This window comes from Erpetoichthys calabaricus, chromosome 13 (genome assembly GCF_900747795.2).
Source record: "Erpetoichthys calabaricus chromosome 13, fErpCal1.3, whole genome shotgun sequence".
Lineage (NCBI taxonomy): Eukaryota > Metazoa > Chordata > Cladistia > Polypteriformes > Polypteridae > Erpetoichthys > Erpetoichthys calabaricus.
The window spans coordinates 5053369-5072264 of NC_041406.2; the positions used below are offsets into that span (position 1 = coordinate 5053369).

At 41.9% G+C, this 18896-nt stretch overlaps 1 protein-coding gene across 1 annotated transcript in view; it reads right to left on the reverse strand.

Moving 5' to 3' along the window:
• Positions 1–10356: 10356 nt before the first annotated feature.
• LOC114663947 (copine-4) overlaps positions 10357–18896 on the reverse strand; it is a 391714-nt gene continuing 383174 nt past the window's right edge. The window contains exons 14-15 of the mRNA XM_028817904.2: positions 17369–17605; positions 10357–10933 (exon numbers count right to left, since the gene is read on the reverse strand). Coding sequence (XP_028673737.1) covers positions 10802–10933; positions 17369–17605 — 369 coding nt within the window. The 3' untranslated portion in view covers positions 10357–10801. The remainder of the gene's footprint in view (positions 10934–17368; positions 17606–18896) is intronic.

The window sequence follows — 18896 nt, forward strand, 5'->3', positions numbered from 1 at the left end:
GTTCAAGGATCAAATGAGCGAGAATCATGTGACATAAATCAAGTGAATGAGAACTGTGTGACTCATTTTTGGGAAATGATTCAATTCAGAAATAAAATGAACAAAAATCGTTACCAGGCCAGGTAAGGGAGTGGGGTCCACATCAGTTGGGACGTCCCTCACACCGTCTATTTCAGGGGTCCCCAACTCCAGTCCTGGATGGCCCCAGTGGTTGCAGGTTTTCATTCTAACCCTTTTCTTAATTGGCAACCAGTCTTTACTGCTAATTAAATACTTTTCATTTCATTTTAATTGAATTATTTTTTAAGATTTGTTCCCTTGAATTTCTTCATTGTTCCTCTGAGTTGCTTCATTCCTTTCCTTAAACAGAAATGAAACAAGAAGTGAGTGAGCCAACAGAAGACCACCTAAGTCAGGGCATCAAACTCCAACCAATTTCACTCCAACCAGTTGCTCAATCAGGCGCCGAGTCTCGTCGTTCTTTAAACTCGCTCTTTAATTCTATGGCTTGTTGCTGCTCTCATTGTGCCATAGCAGACATTTCTGAAATTGTAGATTTTCTCTTTTCGGTTAAAATGTTTTGGGGGACCTGAGCAGATCAGCATTCCTGAGACCATCACCTTCCTTCATTTTCAGATATTGTATGATGGACACCAGTTGTTTTGGCTCATTTTGTATCTTGTGATTGTTTGGCTGCTAATTAAGGAAAAAGAAACAATTAAGGGGGTCCGAGTCATCAAGAGCAAGTCAAATGAATTCAAAAAAAGTTAATTAACAGCAAAAACAGGTCACTCATTACGAAAAAGGTTAGAATGAAAACCTGCAGCCACTGGGGCCCTCCAGGACCGAAGCTGGGGACCCCTGGTCTATTTATTACATTTTCTTCTCATTTTTGTAACAGTTCAATCCTTTTGCATCTCCTCTGCACAAAGACATCGCGTCTAACAGGTTTGCCTGATCTCATTCAGTCTGGGATTTCCTTTTCCCCCAGCTTGGATCATTATTTGGTTCAATTTGTGTACATGAAGTTTTCTTTTCTTTAAAGTATGCGCTTTCTGCCACCTTGAGAATCCTCCTGCCTTTCATGTTGACTGGCCCGCTGAAGCCGCCTGCCAGTTGTTATAGAAACTGTCACGCTTAAAACGACGCTGGGACTCGGCTTATTGGTCTCAATTCATCCCAGAGTTGAGATTCTCATTTTTCTTTTTTTAGTGGCTCTCCATAGGGTAACACTTTGATCTTTGAATTTTTTTTTTCTTAATTGTAAAATTTAATTAGGACATGTCAGGTGTTCTAAAAGTTGACTTTATTAGATACTAGCTGTGCTCCCCGGCAAAGATGGGTTTAAGATGAAGTGATCAACGTGAAAACGTGAAACCTCAGCATTGGAATGCCGTTGGAATGCAATTTATAATGCTTTGTGATGGACGACACACATGGGCAGTTGTCCTGGCCGGGAAGGACTATGGTTCCTGAAACGGATGGGAGGCCAGTCCTATGCCACTCCAAGAAACAGGGAGAAGAACATCCTGTCATGCCCAGAAGACTGGCAGAGGAATCAACAGAAAAAGCCAGCGGAGAGTCAGAAGCATTTCGATTCACGTTTACTGACTCGATTCTTCTAAACTATCCAATTAAGTGAATCGATTCGTTTGATGTGCTTGATTCATCCATAGTAAAAACCTTTTGAGAGGTTGAATGAATCGTAAATCAATTACTTCTATAATTTATTCATATTTATTACATTATATACTGTATTAAACATGCTGGTAATTCATTTTGTAAAATATAAACATCTTTGAAAGCATGAAGCATGACAATATAGTGAAATTGTATCATTTAAATAAGACACTCATTCTCAGGTAATGATTCGGTTCAAGAAACAAATGAGCAAGAATCATGTGACTTGTTCATTGATCAAATTAATGAGAATCGTGTGACTCATTCTCAGGAAATAATTTAATTCAAGAATCAAATGAACATGAACTGTGTGACTTGTTCAGAAATCAAAGGAACGAGAATTGCGTAAGTTGTTCTCGGGTAATAATGCACTTCAAGAATCAAATGAATGAGAATCGTGTGACTTGTTCATAAATCAAAGGAACAAGAATTGTGGGACTCATTCTTGGGTAATGATTCGTTTCAAGAATTCAATGGCCGAAAATTGGGTGACTTGTCCATAAACCAAATGAATGAGAACTGTGTAACTTGTTCTCGGGTAATAATGCACTTCAAGAATCAAATGAATGAGAATCATGTGACTTGTTCATAAACCAAGTGAATGAGAACCGTGTAACTCATTCTCAGGTAATGATTCAGTTCAAGGATCAAATGAACGAGAATCATGTGACTTGTTCATGAACCAAATGAATGAGAATTGGGTGACTTGCTCATAAATCAAAGGAACGAGAATTATGGGACTCATTCTTGGGTAATGATTCGGTTCAAGAATTCAATGGCCGAAAATTGTGTGACTTGTTCATAAACCAAATGAATGAGAACCATGGAACTCGTTCTCGGGTAATAATGCACTTCAAGAATCAAATGAATGAGAATCATGTGACTTGTTCATAAACCAAATGAATGCAAATTGTGTGACTTATTTTTGGGAAAAGATTCAGTTCAACAATAACATGAATAAAAATCATACATGGCCAGGCAAGACAACATAGTGAAATTGCATAATTTAAATAAGACACTTGTTCTCAGGTAATGATTCGGTTCAAGGAACAAATGAGCAAGAATCATGTGACTTGTTCATTGATCAAATTAATGAGACTCGTTCTCAGGAAATAATTTAATTCAAGAATCAAATGAACATGAACTGTGTGACTTGTTCAGAAATCAAAGGAACAAGAATTGCATAAGTTGTTCTCGGGTAATAATGCACTTCAAGTATCAAATGAACGAGAATCGTGTGACTTGTTCATAAACCAAATGAATGAGAATTGTGGGACTCATTCTTGGGTAATGATTCGTTTCAAGAATTCAATGGCCGAAAATTGGGTGACTTGTTCATAAACCAAATGAATGAGAACCATGGAACTCGTTCTCGGGTAAGAATGCACTTAAAGAATCAAATGAATGAGAATCACGTGACTTGTTCATAAACCAAATGAATTAGAACCGTGTAACTCATTCTCAGGTAATGATTCAGTTCAAGGATCAAATGAGCGAGAATCATGTGACTTGTTCATAAATCAAATGAATGCAAATGGTGTGACTCATTTTCGGGAAAAGATTCAGTTCAACAATAACATGAATAAAAATCATACCAGGCCAGGCAAGGGAGTGGGTTCCATACCAGCAGAGAGTCAGAAGCATTTTGATTCACGTTTACTGACTCGATTCTTTTAAACTATCCAATTAAGTGTATCGATTTGTTTGATTTGCTCAATTCATCCATAATAAAAACCTTTTGAGAGGTTGAATGAATCGTAATTCAATTACTTCTATAATTTATTTATATTCATTACATTATATAGTAAACATGCTGGTAATTCATTTTGTATAATATAAACCTCTTTGAAAAAATGAAGCATAACAACATATTAGAAATGCATCATTTAAATTAGACACTCGTTCTCAGGTAATGTTCTCAAGAATCAAATGAACAAGAATCATGTGACTTGTCCATTAATCAAATTAATGAATCGCAAATCAATCACTTCTTTAATTTATTTATATTTATTACATTATTCAGGAACAATACCTGGCTGGAAGGACCGTAAAATGGAAGGACTGGGGAGGACAATTGATTTGGTACATATCCCCCCCCAGGACTTTAGGTGTCACCATTCCCTGGGTGCTGTTGAAATGTCACCACTGCATGGTATCAAATCTCAGTCCAGGCTCTTTTCACGTGTAGCTCCTGTCTGGTGGAACGAGCTGCCCACCTCCATCAGCTCCTCAATGTGTTTCAGAAGCTCTTGAAGACCCTCCTGTTGGGTGAATTTCTGTCCAATACTAACTTTAAGTTTTTGAAAGTGTAACTCGCTGGGAATTTTGTTTCGAGCTCTTCACTTGTGGTGATCAATTTTGTCCCCTTGTCCTGTCACACTTGATCCCAAAAAGACCCCCGGAGTCAGGTTTACTTGGTTAAGTTGACCTTTTTTGATGAAAGGCTCAAATTAAAGGTAAATATTGACTTTGTGATGGACGGCCGGGGATCTTGCCCGGACGGGATGCCCCTTTGAAGAGAAGTCCTGGGGAATGGACATATTACCAGCAGTACCTCCCCCGGGACATAAGAGGTCAGCCCCCCTTGGTTTACATCGGGGCCACGGAATTGGGTTTCTGTGGCCACCACCAGGGGGTGCCTGGACAGCTCCGATGTCTGAGCATGCAGAACTGATGCCAGATGTCAGTCAGGAGACACCTGGAGCACTTCAGGGTGCGGTATAAAGGAGGCCGCCTCACTCCACTCGAGGGCCAGAGTCAGGTGGACGAAGCTTGGGAGGAAAGGAGGAGACGCGGCAGAAGAAAAGGAACTGAGTTAATGTGGCTGTTTGGTGCACTGTGTTGTGTGCAGGAATTAAAGGAGGAATAAACGTGTGTGCTTTTGGACATTCTGAGTCCGTGTCTGTCTGTGTCCGGGGTTCAAGTTCTACAGCACGTAAGACCCATGTCAGACCTGTCCATTTCACAGAAAAAAACTCCTTGAGTTCAGAATAAGAGCAAGTCACCTGATGGGGGGAAAAAAAGAAAAAAGTAAAGTAATGAAGTAAGAAGACCCCCAGCAGATGAGCAAGAATTAATTAAAAATGTATTAATGTGACTTACTTGTAGCGAGCAGGGCAGATGTGAATTACAAGTCACTAATGAGACGGCACAGCAGGCCGCCTTTACTGCAGTTATTTATTTATATATTTGTTTGGTAATATTTGGAAGACATTTATCACTTGCTTGAATTATTTTAACGTCTGCCCTTTTCCTTTTTTTTTGTGTTTCTAGGCCACAGGCCCCAATATCTCTGTGCATTATGGATTGGGGAGACGGTCCTTCTGCAGTTACGATCTTCTAGAAATGCACAGTTTGTGCGTGTGGTTGACTTCAAGGAATGATTAATTTTCCATACAAATAGGGCAAAAAAAAAAAAAGCCTTCCATGGTTATTTATTACAAATTCTGTTTCCATAAGGAATGAAAAAATGGGGCAGAGAGCTAATTAGGCAATGCCTTTGTAAAAAAATTTATATAAAGATATTTTATCCTTTTTCTGCATATTAGTTTGACTGTCAGTTCTAATCGGACTAAGCAGACCACATTCAACACAAAAAGCCAGCGGAGAGGAGAATCAGTAGCATTTCGATTGACGTTACTGACTCGATTCTTACAAACTATCCGATTAAGTGCACTGATTTGTTCGATTTGCTTGGTTCATCCACAATAAAAACCTTTTGGGAGATCAAATGAATCACAAATCAATTACTTCTTTAAAGCATAAAGCATAACATGTTGGAAATGCGTCATTTAAATAAGACACTCATTCTCAGGTAATGATTTAAATCTGGACTTAAATGAATGAGAATCATGTGACTTGTTTGAAAATAAAATGAACGAGAATCGTATGAGTCATTCTCAGGTAATGATTCAGTTCTATCTATCTATCTGTTATATAGTGCCTTTCATATCTATCTATCTATCTATCTATCTATCTATCTATCTATCTATCTATCTATCTATCTATCTATCTATCTATCTATCTATCTATCTATCTATCTATCTATCTATCTATTATATAGTGCCTTTCTCTATCTATCTATCTATCTATCTATCTATCTATCTATCTATCTATCTATCTATCTATCTATCTATCTATCTATCTATCTATTATAATGCCTTTCATATCTATCTATCTATCTATCTATCTATCTATCTATCTATCTATCTATCTATCTATCTATCTATCTATCTATCTATCTATCTATCTATCTATCTATCATATAGTGCCTTTCTCAATCTATCTATCTATCTGTTATAATGCCTTTCATATCTATCTATCTATCTATCTATCTATCTATCTATCTATCTATCTATCTATCTATCTATCTATCTATCTATCTATCTATCTATCTATCTATCTATCTATCCTGCCTACTAGACTAAGATTAAAATCTATCTATCTATCTATCTATCTATCTATCTATCTATCTATCTATCTATCTATCTATCTATCTATCTATCTATCTATCTATCTATCTATCTATCTATCTATCTATCTATCTATCTATCTATCTATCCTGCCTACTAGACTAAGATTAAAATCTATCTATCTATCTATCTATCTATCTATCTATCTATCTATCTATCTATCTATCTATCTATCTATCTATCTATCTATCTATCTATCTATCTATCTATCTATCTATCTATCTATCTGTTATATAGTGCCTTTCATATCTATCTATCTATCTATCTATTATATAGTGCCTTTATCTATCTATCTATTATATAGTGCCTCTATCTATCTATCTATCTATCTATCTATCTATCTATCTATCTATCTATCTATCTATCTATCTATCTATCTATCTATCTATCTATCTATCTGTTATAATGCCTTTCATATCTATCTATCTATCTATCTATCTATCTATCTATCTATCTATCTATCTATCTATCTATCTATCTATCTATCTATCTATCTATCTATCTATCTGTTATATAGTGCCTTTCATATCTATCTATCTATTATATAGTGCCTTTATCTATCTATCTATCTATCTATCTATCTATCTATCTATCTATCTATCTATCTATCTATCTATCTATCTATCTATCTATCTATCTATCTATCTATCTATCTATTATATAGTGCCTTTCTCTATCTATCTATCTATCTATCTATCTATCTATCTATCTATCTATCTATCTATCTATCTATCTATCTATCTATCTATCTATCTATCTATCTATCTATCTATCTATCTATCTATCTATCTATCTATCTATCTATCTATCTATCCTGCCTACTAGACTAAGATTAAAATCTATCTATCTATCTATCTATCTATCTATCTATCTATCTATCTATCTATCTATCTATCTATCTATCTATCTATCTATCTATCTATCTATCTAACAATAATTTATAACAATAATAACAATTTCTAACAATAATTTCCTTATTGGTTCATTGACTGCATCCAGCATGTGTCATTCATTGACTCTTTCAAGTTCGAACTGAATCTTTACTCAGGAATGAAACTCACGGGTCTCATTCATATGATCGGCAAACCGAATCATTACCCGAAAATGAGAATGACTCACACGATTCTTGTTCAACCGATTTGTGAACTAAGCCTTACCCAAGAAGGAGCTTCACAATTCTAATCTGTTTGATTCGCAACCTAAATTATTACCCCAGAACATGACTCACATGATTCTTGTTTATTTGATTCACAAACTGAATCATTATCCAAGAACAAGAAGAATGGCTCGCACCACCGTTGTTCATTCTCGAGCTAATCATTAAAATGAGAACGAGTCTTGTTCATTTGATTTGTGAATTGAGTCATTACCCGAGAACTTGAGTCCCATGATTCTCATTCAATTCATTCACAAACTAAAGTTTTACAAAGTACATTTAAAGTATCATAATTTAAAGTTTTTCAAATTATTGTACAAAATGCGTACAATAATGCTCAGCTATGTATCATCGTATATGCCGTACATTATTGTACATCTGGCAACGCTGCACTGCACTCACTCCCAGTGGGCGAGTGAACAGACCGCCAACACGACCAACACGAGAACGGTGACGTAAGCCTCGCTGGACTGGTGAGCACTTACCAGATTCTAATTTACATTCCTAAAGGGTGGGCAAAAATAGGTTTACAGTTATTTGAAAAAAGACATGCAGGTTATTATTATCACAATAACTTTATTAATTCAATAGCTTTATTAACTTTATGAACTCCAAAGAATGGCATAACAGCACAGTGCACTTAAATACAATCTGCCAGCCTCGCGTACTCACAACTGTAAACCTACTTTTAGATAGATAGATAGATAGATAGATAGATAGATAGATAGATAGATAGATAGATAGATAGATAGATAGATAGATAGATAGATAGATAGATAGATAGATAGATAGATAGATAGATAGATAGATAGATAGATAGATAGATAGATACTTTATTAATCCCCAAGGGGAAATTCACATACCCCAGCGACAGCATACTGATAAAAACACAGTGCAGGTTAAAACGTGGAAGATGGAGAGTATGAGGCAGGTATAACAGACAATAACTTTGAATAATGTTAATGTTTACCCCCTGAACTGGAACTGAAGAGTCGCATAGTGTGGGTGAGGAACGATCTCCTCAGTCTGTCAGTGGAGCAGGACGGTGACAGCAGTCTGTCGCTGAAGCTGCTCCTCTGTCTGGAGATGATCCTGTTCAGTGGATGCAGTGGATTCTCCATGATTGACAGGAGTCTGCTCAGTGCCCGTCGCTCTGCCACAGATGTCAAACTGTCCAGCTCTGTGCCTACAATAGAGCCTGCCTTCCTCACCAGTTTGTCCAGGTGTGATGCGTCCCTCTTCTTAATGCTGCCTTCCCAGCACACCACCGCATAGAAGAGGACGCTCGCCACAACCGTCTGATAGAACATCTGCAGCATCTTATTGCAGATGTTGAAGGATGCCAGTCTTCTAAGGAAGTATAGTCGGCTCTGTCGTCTCTTGCACAGAGCATCACTATTGACAGTCCAGTCCAGTTTATCATCCAGCTGCACTCCCAGGTATTTATAGGTCTGTACACTCTGCACACAGTCACCTCTGATGATCACGGGGTCCATGAGGGGCCTGGTCCTCCTAAAATCCACCACCAGCTCCTTGGTTTTGGTGGTGTTCAGGTGTAGGTGGTTTGAGTTGCACTATTTAACAAAGTCCTTGATTAGGTCCCTATACTCCTCCTCCTGCCCACTCCTGATGCAGCCCACGATAGCAGCATCATCAGCAAACTTTTGCACGTGGCAGGACTCCGAGTTGTATTGGAGGTCCGATGGCTGAACAGGACTGGAGAAAGTATAGTCCCCTGCGGCGCTCCTGTGTTGCTGACCACAATGTCAGACCTGCAGTTCCCGAGATGCACATACTGAGGTCTGTCTGTAAGATAGTCCACGATCCATGTCACCATGTATGAATCTAATCCCATCTCTGTCAGCTTGTCTCTAAGGAGCAGAGGTTGGATTGTGTTGAAGGCGCTAGAGAAGTCCAGAAACATAATTCTTACAGCACCACTGCCTCTGTCCAAGTGGGAGAGACATCAGTGTAGCATATAGATGATGGCATCCTCCGCTCCCACCTTCTCCTGGTATGTGAACTGCAGAGGGTCGAGGGCTTGGTGGACCTTTGGCCTCAGGTGGTGAAGCAGCAGCCGCTACATGGTCTTCATCACATGTGACGTCAGAGCGACAGGCCTGAAGTCATTCAGCTCACTAGGACGTGATACCTTTGGGACTGGGGTGATACACGATGTTTTCCAAAGTCTCGGGACTCTCCCCTGTTCCAGGCTCAGGTTGAAGATGCGCTGTAGAGGACCCCCCAGCTCCAGCACACAGGCCTTCAGCAGTCGTGGCGATATTCCATCTGGACTCACTGCTTTGCTGGCACAAAGTCTCCTCAGCTCTCTGCTCACCTGGGCTGCTGTAATTGTGGGTGGGGATGTCTCTCCTGTAGAAGGATGGGTGGAGGGTGCAGTACTCCGAGGTGAGAGTGGGTTAGGGTGGTCAAACCTGTTAAAGAAGTTGTTCATTTGGTTTGCTCTCTTCACATCTCTCTCGATGGTGGCACCCCGCTTCGAGCTGCAGCCAGTGATGATCTTCATCCCATCCTACATTTCCTTCATGCTGTTATTCTGCAACTTCTGCTCCAGCTTTCTCCTGTACTGCTCCTTCATCGCCCTGAGCTAGACTCGGAGTTTTGCCCACCCCTATATATCATTAACCTCTATTATTACTATTTCATTGTTACAGTATTTTTATTATTGTATCTACACAATTTGCAATCTTTTCATTTAAGTTGGGAGCTCCTTTTTTTGTGGAACCTGCTTCAGCTGCACCATTTGTAGTTTTGCACCATATGGTCCACAATAAGTCCAGGAATGGAAACTTTCTGTGGTGCCGCCCCCCCCCCCTCTTGGAGCCCCCCTTTCCCTTGATGCCCATTTTGTTTAATGGTTACTCCAGCCCTGTCAGTCAGTCAGTCTCAATACTTCACATCCCCGAGCTCCTCTTAGTGGCTACGGTGGGGTCATCCCTGGCTGGACTGCCCGGCTGAGATCTTATTTTTTTCTCCCTGCACGTTTAATGTTAATTTCCCTCCAATGACCAAGAACAAGACGACATCTTAAAAACAATATCTTTTATTTTTTTGACATGCAAAATACACTTCATGCATCTGCTTTCTCTAAAAAAAAAAAGAAATCCATTCGTAGCAGATGATACTAAGACAGAGAGCTATCAACGTCCAATAATTCATCCAAAATGCTTTACATTGTAAGAATATTAAGAAATTTAGCAAAATCTCAACAAACCTGTATAAAACGGATACAGAGATTTCTTATTTTTTATATCATTTTTCAAGGCGACATGCTCTTAAGTAAGAAGTCATGTTCTTTTTCCTTAGTAAAAATATGTCTTCAACAATACAACTGCTTCACAGATGCAAGCCTTATGGCTACTCATGCAAAAAATGTAGTTAAAAATCACCAAAACGTGCTATTTGTTTTTTTTTTTTTGTTTGTTTTGCTTTTTTTGCTTTTTTCTCAACTAAGTAAAAGTGGCTGAAGAAGTTAGGGTTCAAACGTCCTGGAAGACTCAAAGTCGGGCAGACACTGTGGTTTGATGCCCTTGCTGTTGTAGTAGTCCACCACCTGGTTGGGCACCTCTGCTAAAACGCTCTTGGCGAGTGCGGCCGGGGACGCCTGCAGAGACACAAAGACACACAAGAAAGTCAGCTCAGCGTCTCCTCCGTGTATGTCCACGTCGTCCGAATGGCATGCAGAATGAAAGAAAACCTGCTGTGCCCGGCACGGGACTGTCCCCGTTGTGAAAGCCTTGGCCGTGCGTACTGCCGCCCTAACCTCGACACAGACGGGCGCGGAGACACACACAAGTGCAAACGACACACCACTGATTGCTTTTGATGCCTTCCCAGGACAGAGTGCACAAATCACCAACCATAATACGGCTCAGTCCTTCTCTTTTCTCCTTTCATTCTCTCACTCACTCTTTCTCTCTACTGCCACCTCGACTCCTCTCATAGCAAGCTTTATCCACCTTCGACCCGACTCTGGCTCCTCGAATGGAGTGAGGTGGCGCCTCCTTCATCGTGCACCCGGAAGTCATCTAGGCGCTCTGTGATCCTCTTCTGGCAGCACTTCCGAGTGTGGCGCTGCAGTCCAGGGCTCTGGGACTGTCCAGGCGCCCCCTTCTAAGCTCCCAGCCCATGGCCCCGATGCAATCCAGGGAGGTATTGCCATGAACATGTCCACTCCCCCATCACTCTCCTTCCATCACATTGGCATTCCAGCCGTCCGCCATACTGTGTCACTTGAATAATACGCGTCAACTCAATACGAGGACATGAGCATTGGGCATGTCGCCTGTTATTGGGTCTGTCTAAAATACTCACGGAGAACGATTTGGGAAGGACACGACCACTAAGGCAATTTCAGTTTACCTCAGAAAGGAACAGAACTCTCTGGAGGACTACTGACGTCAGGTCTACTGATGGAGGTACCACCTCTTCCACCTCCCCAGATACAAAGGGACACTCATAAGATGTTCACTGTCCCTTTGGACCAGGCCACTCTGAGGGATACTCTACCAGAAGGAAGTCATCCCTAAAGACTACAAAGAGTCCAGTGTAGCCAGCGACATTTTTCATGATATTTTTTCTTCATTTATTTCAATACTGGACATTGAAATGGGGTCTCCAGTGATTCCCCCCCAACCCTTTTTCTGTTTCTGTTTCCCCTTTAGAGTACATTTACATACAGCTGGGGCCAAACGTTTCCATCCACCTTGACTAAGGACTTTTATACTCCACGTGTCGTGTGTCATTCATGTGTGTCTGATGATCTCCTCGCTGGCTCATTTGAGGTATGTTATAACCCGCCAGGACGAGAGGGGGCGCTGTCACTAAACATTTCTTCTCCTTTTTCTCCCAGCAGCTCCGAGAAACCACCCAGTGAGGGCACTTAGCTCCACCCCTTCCAGCCCACGTAATATTAAAAAGCCCAGCCGCCCCAAAAGAGGCGTCTTTTTACAAGCTGAGCTGACCACCGGGTGGAGCTCCTGTGAAGGACCCCATATCTTGTGATGTCATACAAGCCTACTGAGTTCCTTCTGTTTTGCCCCTAGAGGGCTGTATAAAGACACCAGAAAGGTACTTATTTAAATTAGAGACCTGTATTACAGTTTGGTGTCCCAACTATGCAACCTGTCATTACTGCACCCGGCCACAAATGTCACCATACATTCCTTGTGTCAGGTCTACTAGGCTATTATTATTATTATTATTATTAGGCGATTAGGCCACATCATAATGACAGCTCAGAGACGGATCGATTTATCTACTAGATCAGATTGCCACTGGGTTAAAAGGTTCCATACACCAAGTTGAATGTCTGTTTAAACACCTTGGAAGATTCCAGAAATTGATGCCATGACTTTTAGAAGCCTCTGATTGTCCAACTTGGTCTTAATTGAGTTAAATGGGAGTTGCACCCATAGTTGTATTTAAGGGCCTACCTTTACAGGCAGTGCCTGTTGGGAAAATCCAAGCAACTCAGTCAAGACCTCGTAAACAAAAAAAACAGAACGTTGGTGGACCTCCACAAGTCCGATTCCTCCTTAGGAGCCAGTTTAAAACAGCTGAAGGCATCACGAGCATCTGTGCAAATAATTGCATGTAAACACAAATACCTATGGACCACACAGACGCAAAGAGGAGACACAAATTAACTTAGATGGATGAATGAGATTTGTTCCAAAATGTTCAACCGAACCCCAAGGAAACAACAAAGGAATTGGCCAAGGTGTCCACGTTCACCATTAAGAGAGTCCTTCATCACCAAGGCCTGAATGGCGGTCTTGGAAAGAAGAAGCTTTTACTCTAAGACCAACATAAAAAAGCCAAACTGAAATGTGCAGATGATCACCAGCTCAAGGACTTTTGGAGGAGTGTTCTGTGGTCAAAAATTCAGACGTGAGCGTAAGTAGGCTTTATGCCCTCAGAACCAAGTTACCCAAACTCTTCTCTAAGATTTCAGTAATTACTTATCGCTCTGATGCTGATCTTTCTGATCCTGAGATAGGTCATTATGATAGCAATTGATGTGACAAAATGGCTGAAAGATGACAAGGAGGAGGTATTGGAGTGGCCATTACAAAACCATAACCTGAATTCCGTAGAAACTGAAGAAGAGCGAGGAGGTCCACACATAGTTCTGTCAGGAGGAGGTCCTACCCCAGATTGTGAGAAGGTTGTGGAAAGGAGATCCTCGCCATTTGTTTCAAGTTAAACAATTAAAAGACAAGGCCATCAACTATTAACAAAGTGTGAGGAAACCCACTACAAATCTGCTCTAGTAGACAAAGGCTGTGTGGTAAAAGGCGCTATATTGCACCCGACCCGACACAGACTCACACTGAGGCAAATGTAAAAAGCACAAGGATCTTTTATTTTTCTTCACACAGACCCAAGCACTTAATCAAAACACACAATCCTCCACCTTGGCTCCACCACTCCTCCCAGGCAACCTTGTCCTCTTCCTCCCGATTCTGGCTCCTGAGTGGTGGCTGCTGGCCCTTTTTATAATTCACCCAGAAGTGCTCCAGGTGCTTGATTGGCTTGTTCCGGCTACACTTCTGGGTGTGTTGCATACGTGGCCCACAGTGCCGCGGGAGTCCCAGCTACAGCACCCCCTGGCGGTGCCTGCGGGACCCAACAGGGCTGCATCCAACTCCAACTCCCGTGGATCCCTGCGGGAGCCTGAGGCACCTCTCCAACCCAGGGAGGCGGCCATCTAGCATCCAGGGGGAGGTATTGCACCGTCCAGGGCTGCTCCCCGTGAAGATACAGTGCAGGGGCGTCCCGGCTGGGCATAGACGCCAGCCACGTGCCACAGCTGAAATCAACCTGTCTCTTAGCTGTTATTGAGACATGACCACTTACGGACCTGAAGGAGACACCCTAATGGACATAACACAGGGAATGGAATGGTGACAGGATGTATATGGAACTAGGGAACGTGGAATGTGAAAGTCTTTAACCGAGGTGGATGGAAACGTCTAATTTTAACTGTACAGGTGCTGGTCATAAAATTAGAATATCATGACAAAGTTGATTTATTTCAGTAATTCCATTCAAAAAGTGAAACTTGTATATTAGATTCATTCATTACACACAGACTGATGTATTTCAAATGTTTATTTCTTTTACTGTTGATGATTATAACTGACAACTAATGAAAGTCCCAAATTCAGTATCTCGGAAAATTAGAATATCAATTAAGACCAATGCAAAAAAAGGATTTTTAGAAATGTTGGCCAACTGAAAGGTATGAACATGAAAAGTATGAGCATGTACAGCACTCAATATTTAGATGGGGCTCCTTTGGCCTCGATTACTGCAGCAATGCGGCGTGGCATGGAGTCGATCAGTCTGTGGCACTGCTCAGGTGTTAGGAGAGCCCATGTTGCTCTGATAGTGGCCTTCAGCTCTTCTGAATTGTTGGGCCTGGCGTATTGCATCTTCCTCTTCACAATACCCCATAGATTTTCTATGGGGTTAAGGTCAGGCGAGTTTGCTGGCCAATCAACAACAGGTATACCATGGTCCTTAAACCAGGTACTGGTAGCTTTGGCACTGTGTGCAGGTGCCAGGTCCCGTTGGAAAATGAAATCTGCATCTCCATAAAGTTCGTCAGCAGCAGGAAGCATGAAGTGCTCTAAAACTTCCTGGTAGATGGCTGCATTGACCTTGGACCTCAGAAAACACAATGGACCAACACCAGCAGATGACATGGCACCCCAAACCATCAGTGACTGTGGAAACTTTACACTGGACCTCACGCAATGTGGATTCTGTGCTTCTCCTCTCTTCCTCCAGGCTCTGGGACCTTGATTTCCAAAGGAAATGCAAAATTTACTTTGGACCACTCAGCAGCAGTCCAGCCCTTTTTGTCTTTAGCCCAGGTGAGGTCAGAGGTGTGGCGAGACGCTTCTGACACTGTCTCTTGTTCAAGAGTGGACTCTGGGACCTTGATTTCCAAAGGAAATGCAAAATTTACTTTCATCAGAGAACATAACTTTGGACCACTCGGCAGCAGTCCAAAGGCGAGACGCTTCTGACGCTGTCTCTTGTTCAAGAGTGGCTTGACACAAGGAATGCGACAGCTGAAACCCATGTCTTGCATACGTCTGTGTGTGGTGGTTCTTGAAGCACTGACTCCAGCTGCAGTCCACTCTTTGGGAATCTCCCCCACATTTTTCAATGGGTTTTGTTTCCCAATCCTCTCCAGGGTGCGGTTATCCCTATTGCTTGTCCACTTTTTTCTACCACATCTTGTCCTTCCCTTCTCCTCTCTATTAATGTGCTTGGACACAGAGCTCTGTGAACAGCCAGCCTCTTTAGCAATGACCTTTTGTGTCTCGCCCTCCTTGTGCAAGGTGTCAATGGTCGTCTTTTGGACAACCGTCAAGTCAGCAGTCTTCCCCATGATTGTGTAGCCTACAGAGCTCGACTGAGAGACCATTTAAAGGCTTTTGAGTTAATTAGCTGATTAGAGTGTGGCACCAGGTGTCTTCAATATTGAACCTTTTCACAATATTCTAATTTTCTGAGATACTGAATTTGGGACTTTCATTAGTTGTCAGTTATAATCATCAACATTAAAAGAAATAAACATTTGAAACACATCAGTCTGTGTGTAATGAATGAATCTAATATACAAGTTTCACTTTTTGAATGGAATTACTGAAATAAATCAACTTTGTCATGATATTCTAATTTTATGACCAGCACCTGTATATATTGCCACACACGTGCACTTGGGAGATGACTTCAGGGCTCGTCAAATTGTAATTTCACTCCGAGTCAGAGGTTGGCGCTTCTTCTTAATGCCTCTCCTCTTCCTCCCTTTGCAGAGCGGATGATTTGCTGCATGCATGTGCTCTTGGATAGATGAAAAATTTGAGTTATCAAATCGGAAATGCCATGTGAACGTTCCACAAACTTGAAATTTCAAGTTGGACAGTTCGAACAATTGTGACGCAGTGCTGACCTTTCACCTTAGTCATTTGTTTAAAATAAAATATTTAACGTATTCAGCCCAAAATGCCACTTTGTTGGTCAAAACGTGATACATACCCAATGTGTTTGTGTTACACTTTATTTCCACAAAGACTGCTATTTTTCTTTAGTTGCTTTTTACTTTTTTTTGCCTAACAACTTTTGTCAAATCTACTGCGATCTTTCCGTTTTTCCCAGTAGTCCGCTCGGAAACCAACATGAACACACTGAAGTGGGAAGGTGAGACATCTCAACTCGAAGCTCAGAATTCGCCCGAGAGCAAGTGAACATATCAATTGATGGATTCAACATCGATGACGTCACTTTGGACTTCCTACCTCCTGAACCAACAACCTCTACAACCTCTTCAACCTCTCAACCCTGAAAACCGTCTCCACCACCATCTTGAAGTCAGTCAACACACGACTCGCATCTGAGAAGACGTCTCCGTATTCACTTGCTTCAACTTCTGCTATACGGGGATCACCTGCAGGAACCCAGACCTTTAGGAACTTAAGATTCTATCGCTGCAGATTCATAGCCAGTCACACATCACTCCAAAGTGGTCAGGGTGCCTAGAACATGACACTTAAAAGTCTAAATTTGGACCCCATCATAGCATTTTTCTTATAAGAGATATGAATATTGAGACTATCGAAACATTTTAGGGAGAGTGAGGTTCACACCTGTGGTGGTCCTACTGTGGAGATTTCCATTTTCTCCTCATGTCCTTTTGGGTTTCCTCCTACAGTTCAAAGACATGCAGGTCTGGTGAACTGACGTTGCTAAGCTGGCTCTAGTGGGTGTGTGTGTTTGCCCTTCAAGTGACTGGCACCCTCTCCAGGTGTTGTTCCTGCCTTGTGCCCAGTGATTGCTGGGATAGACTCCAGCTACCCCACAACCCTTCCCTGAATAAACAGGTTAGGTAAATGGAGAGATTGGATGAAACATTTCATTCTGATAGGACCTTTTACAGATTTACTTTACAACTAAATAAGTGATGCTCTGTTACTAATGCTAACTATCCCAGAATGCACAGCAAAACCCACACAGTACTTACATGTTTGAAATTTCTAAAGGGCACAAACTGGACAATGTCACGAAGGACTGGTTCACCCTTTGGAGACCTGAGAATCCCATCATCTCCATCGAGCATCTGCATGTCACTGAAGTCCGCGTTGCCGATTCCCACGATGATCACCGACATGGGCAAGTGGGAGGCGTGAACGATGGCCTCTCGGGTGTCAGCCATGTCAGTGATCACTCCGTCTGTCAGGATCAAGAGGATGAAGTATTGCTGTCAAGAAAACAGAGAAGGAACAAGGTGGGTTAGAACTTTCTCTTCTTCGCAAAACTCAAAAAATGATGATATTCTTAAATAAAATGCAATTGATGCTGAGTACTGACCTACTTGGCTTTAGACAAAAAAGAAACATGCTTAGAGCCGAAGTGAATTAAGGATTCAATACTTTGTAGAAGTAGAGGTAGTTATCGACCTCTTGAACCCTCAGGTACCACGCCAAACACCAGGTAAAAGTCCAAGACTTCTTAATTTTATAATAATGACGTGCACAAAGCACCATCCACTCCACACTACACATACTGTACAATAATCAATAATCACTCTATAAATACCAATCCTCCTCTCCCAGACACTTCGCCACCCTTCCTCCCAGCTCAGCTTAGTGTCTGGGCTTTCCCAGAGTCATTTTATACCCCCTGACCCGGAAGTGGTTCCTGTCCAATCATCCACAAGTCCTCATTACTACCGGGTCAGGCTAAAAGTCCTTCTCTTCAACCTGGAAGCACGTCGTTTCTCCTGTTCACGTGACCAGGACGTACTTCCAGGTTACAGGGCACATAACAGTCTGACAGCCTCCCTACAGCGACTCCTGGTGGCCCCCATGGTATCCAGTAGGGCTGTGCATACAAAACTACAAAGTCCATGAGGCCCTGCTGGAATTCGGGGAATGTCCATGCTCTCTGGAGAGCTCTACCTGGCGGCCTGGGGGTGAGGGCCAGAATATTTAGCCGGCCATCCACCACAACTTCAATAAAGATACAACAACTAAAAATGAGTTAAACGGTTATGTTAAATAGATATATATATTTACATACATACTGTGGACTATGGCCGGCAGCTTATCCCGGCCAATGCCCCCAAGCCGCCAGGTGGAGCCCTCCCTGCATCGTGGAGATGCCCCGGGTTCCAGCAGGGCATCATGGACATTGGAGTTTCCCTTCACAGCCCTGCTGGATACCATGGAGACCGCCAGGGGACGCTGCAGGGAGGCCCAGGGACTTCTATTTGCCTTATAACCCGGAAGTACTTCCCAGTCGAGGGGGCAGAAGCAACGTCGTACTTCCGGGTTGAAGAAAAGGAGTTTTCGTCTGACCCGGAAGTGTTAAGAGTCACATGGACTGAGGGACAGAAACACTTCTGGGTCAAAAAGTATAAAGGGACTATGGGTAACCCCAGCAGCTCGAGCCGGAGTTGGGAGGGAGTGTGACAGAGCTGCTGGGAGGAGTGGAGGAGTTGGTATTGTATTGTATTGAATTATTGATTTATTATTGGAGTGGTGTGGAGG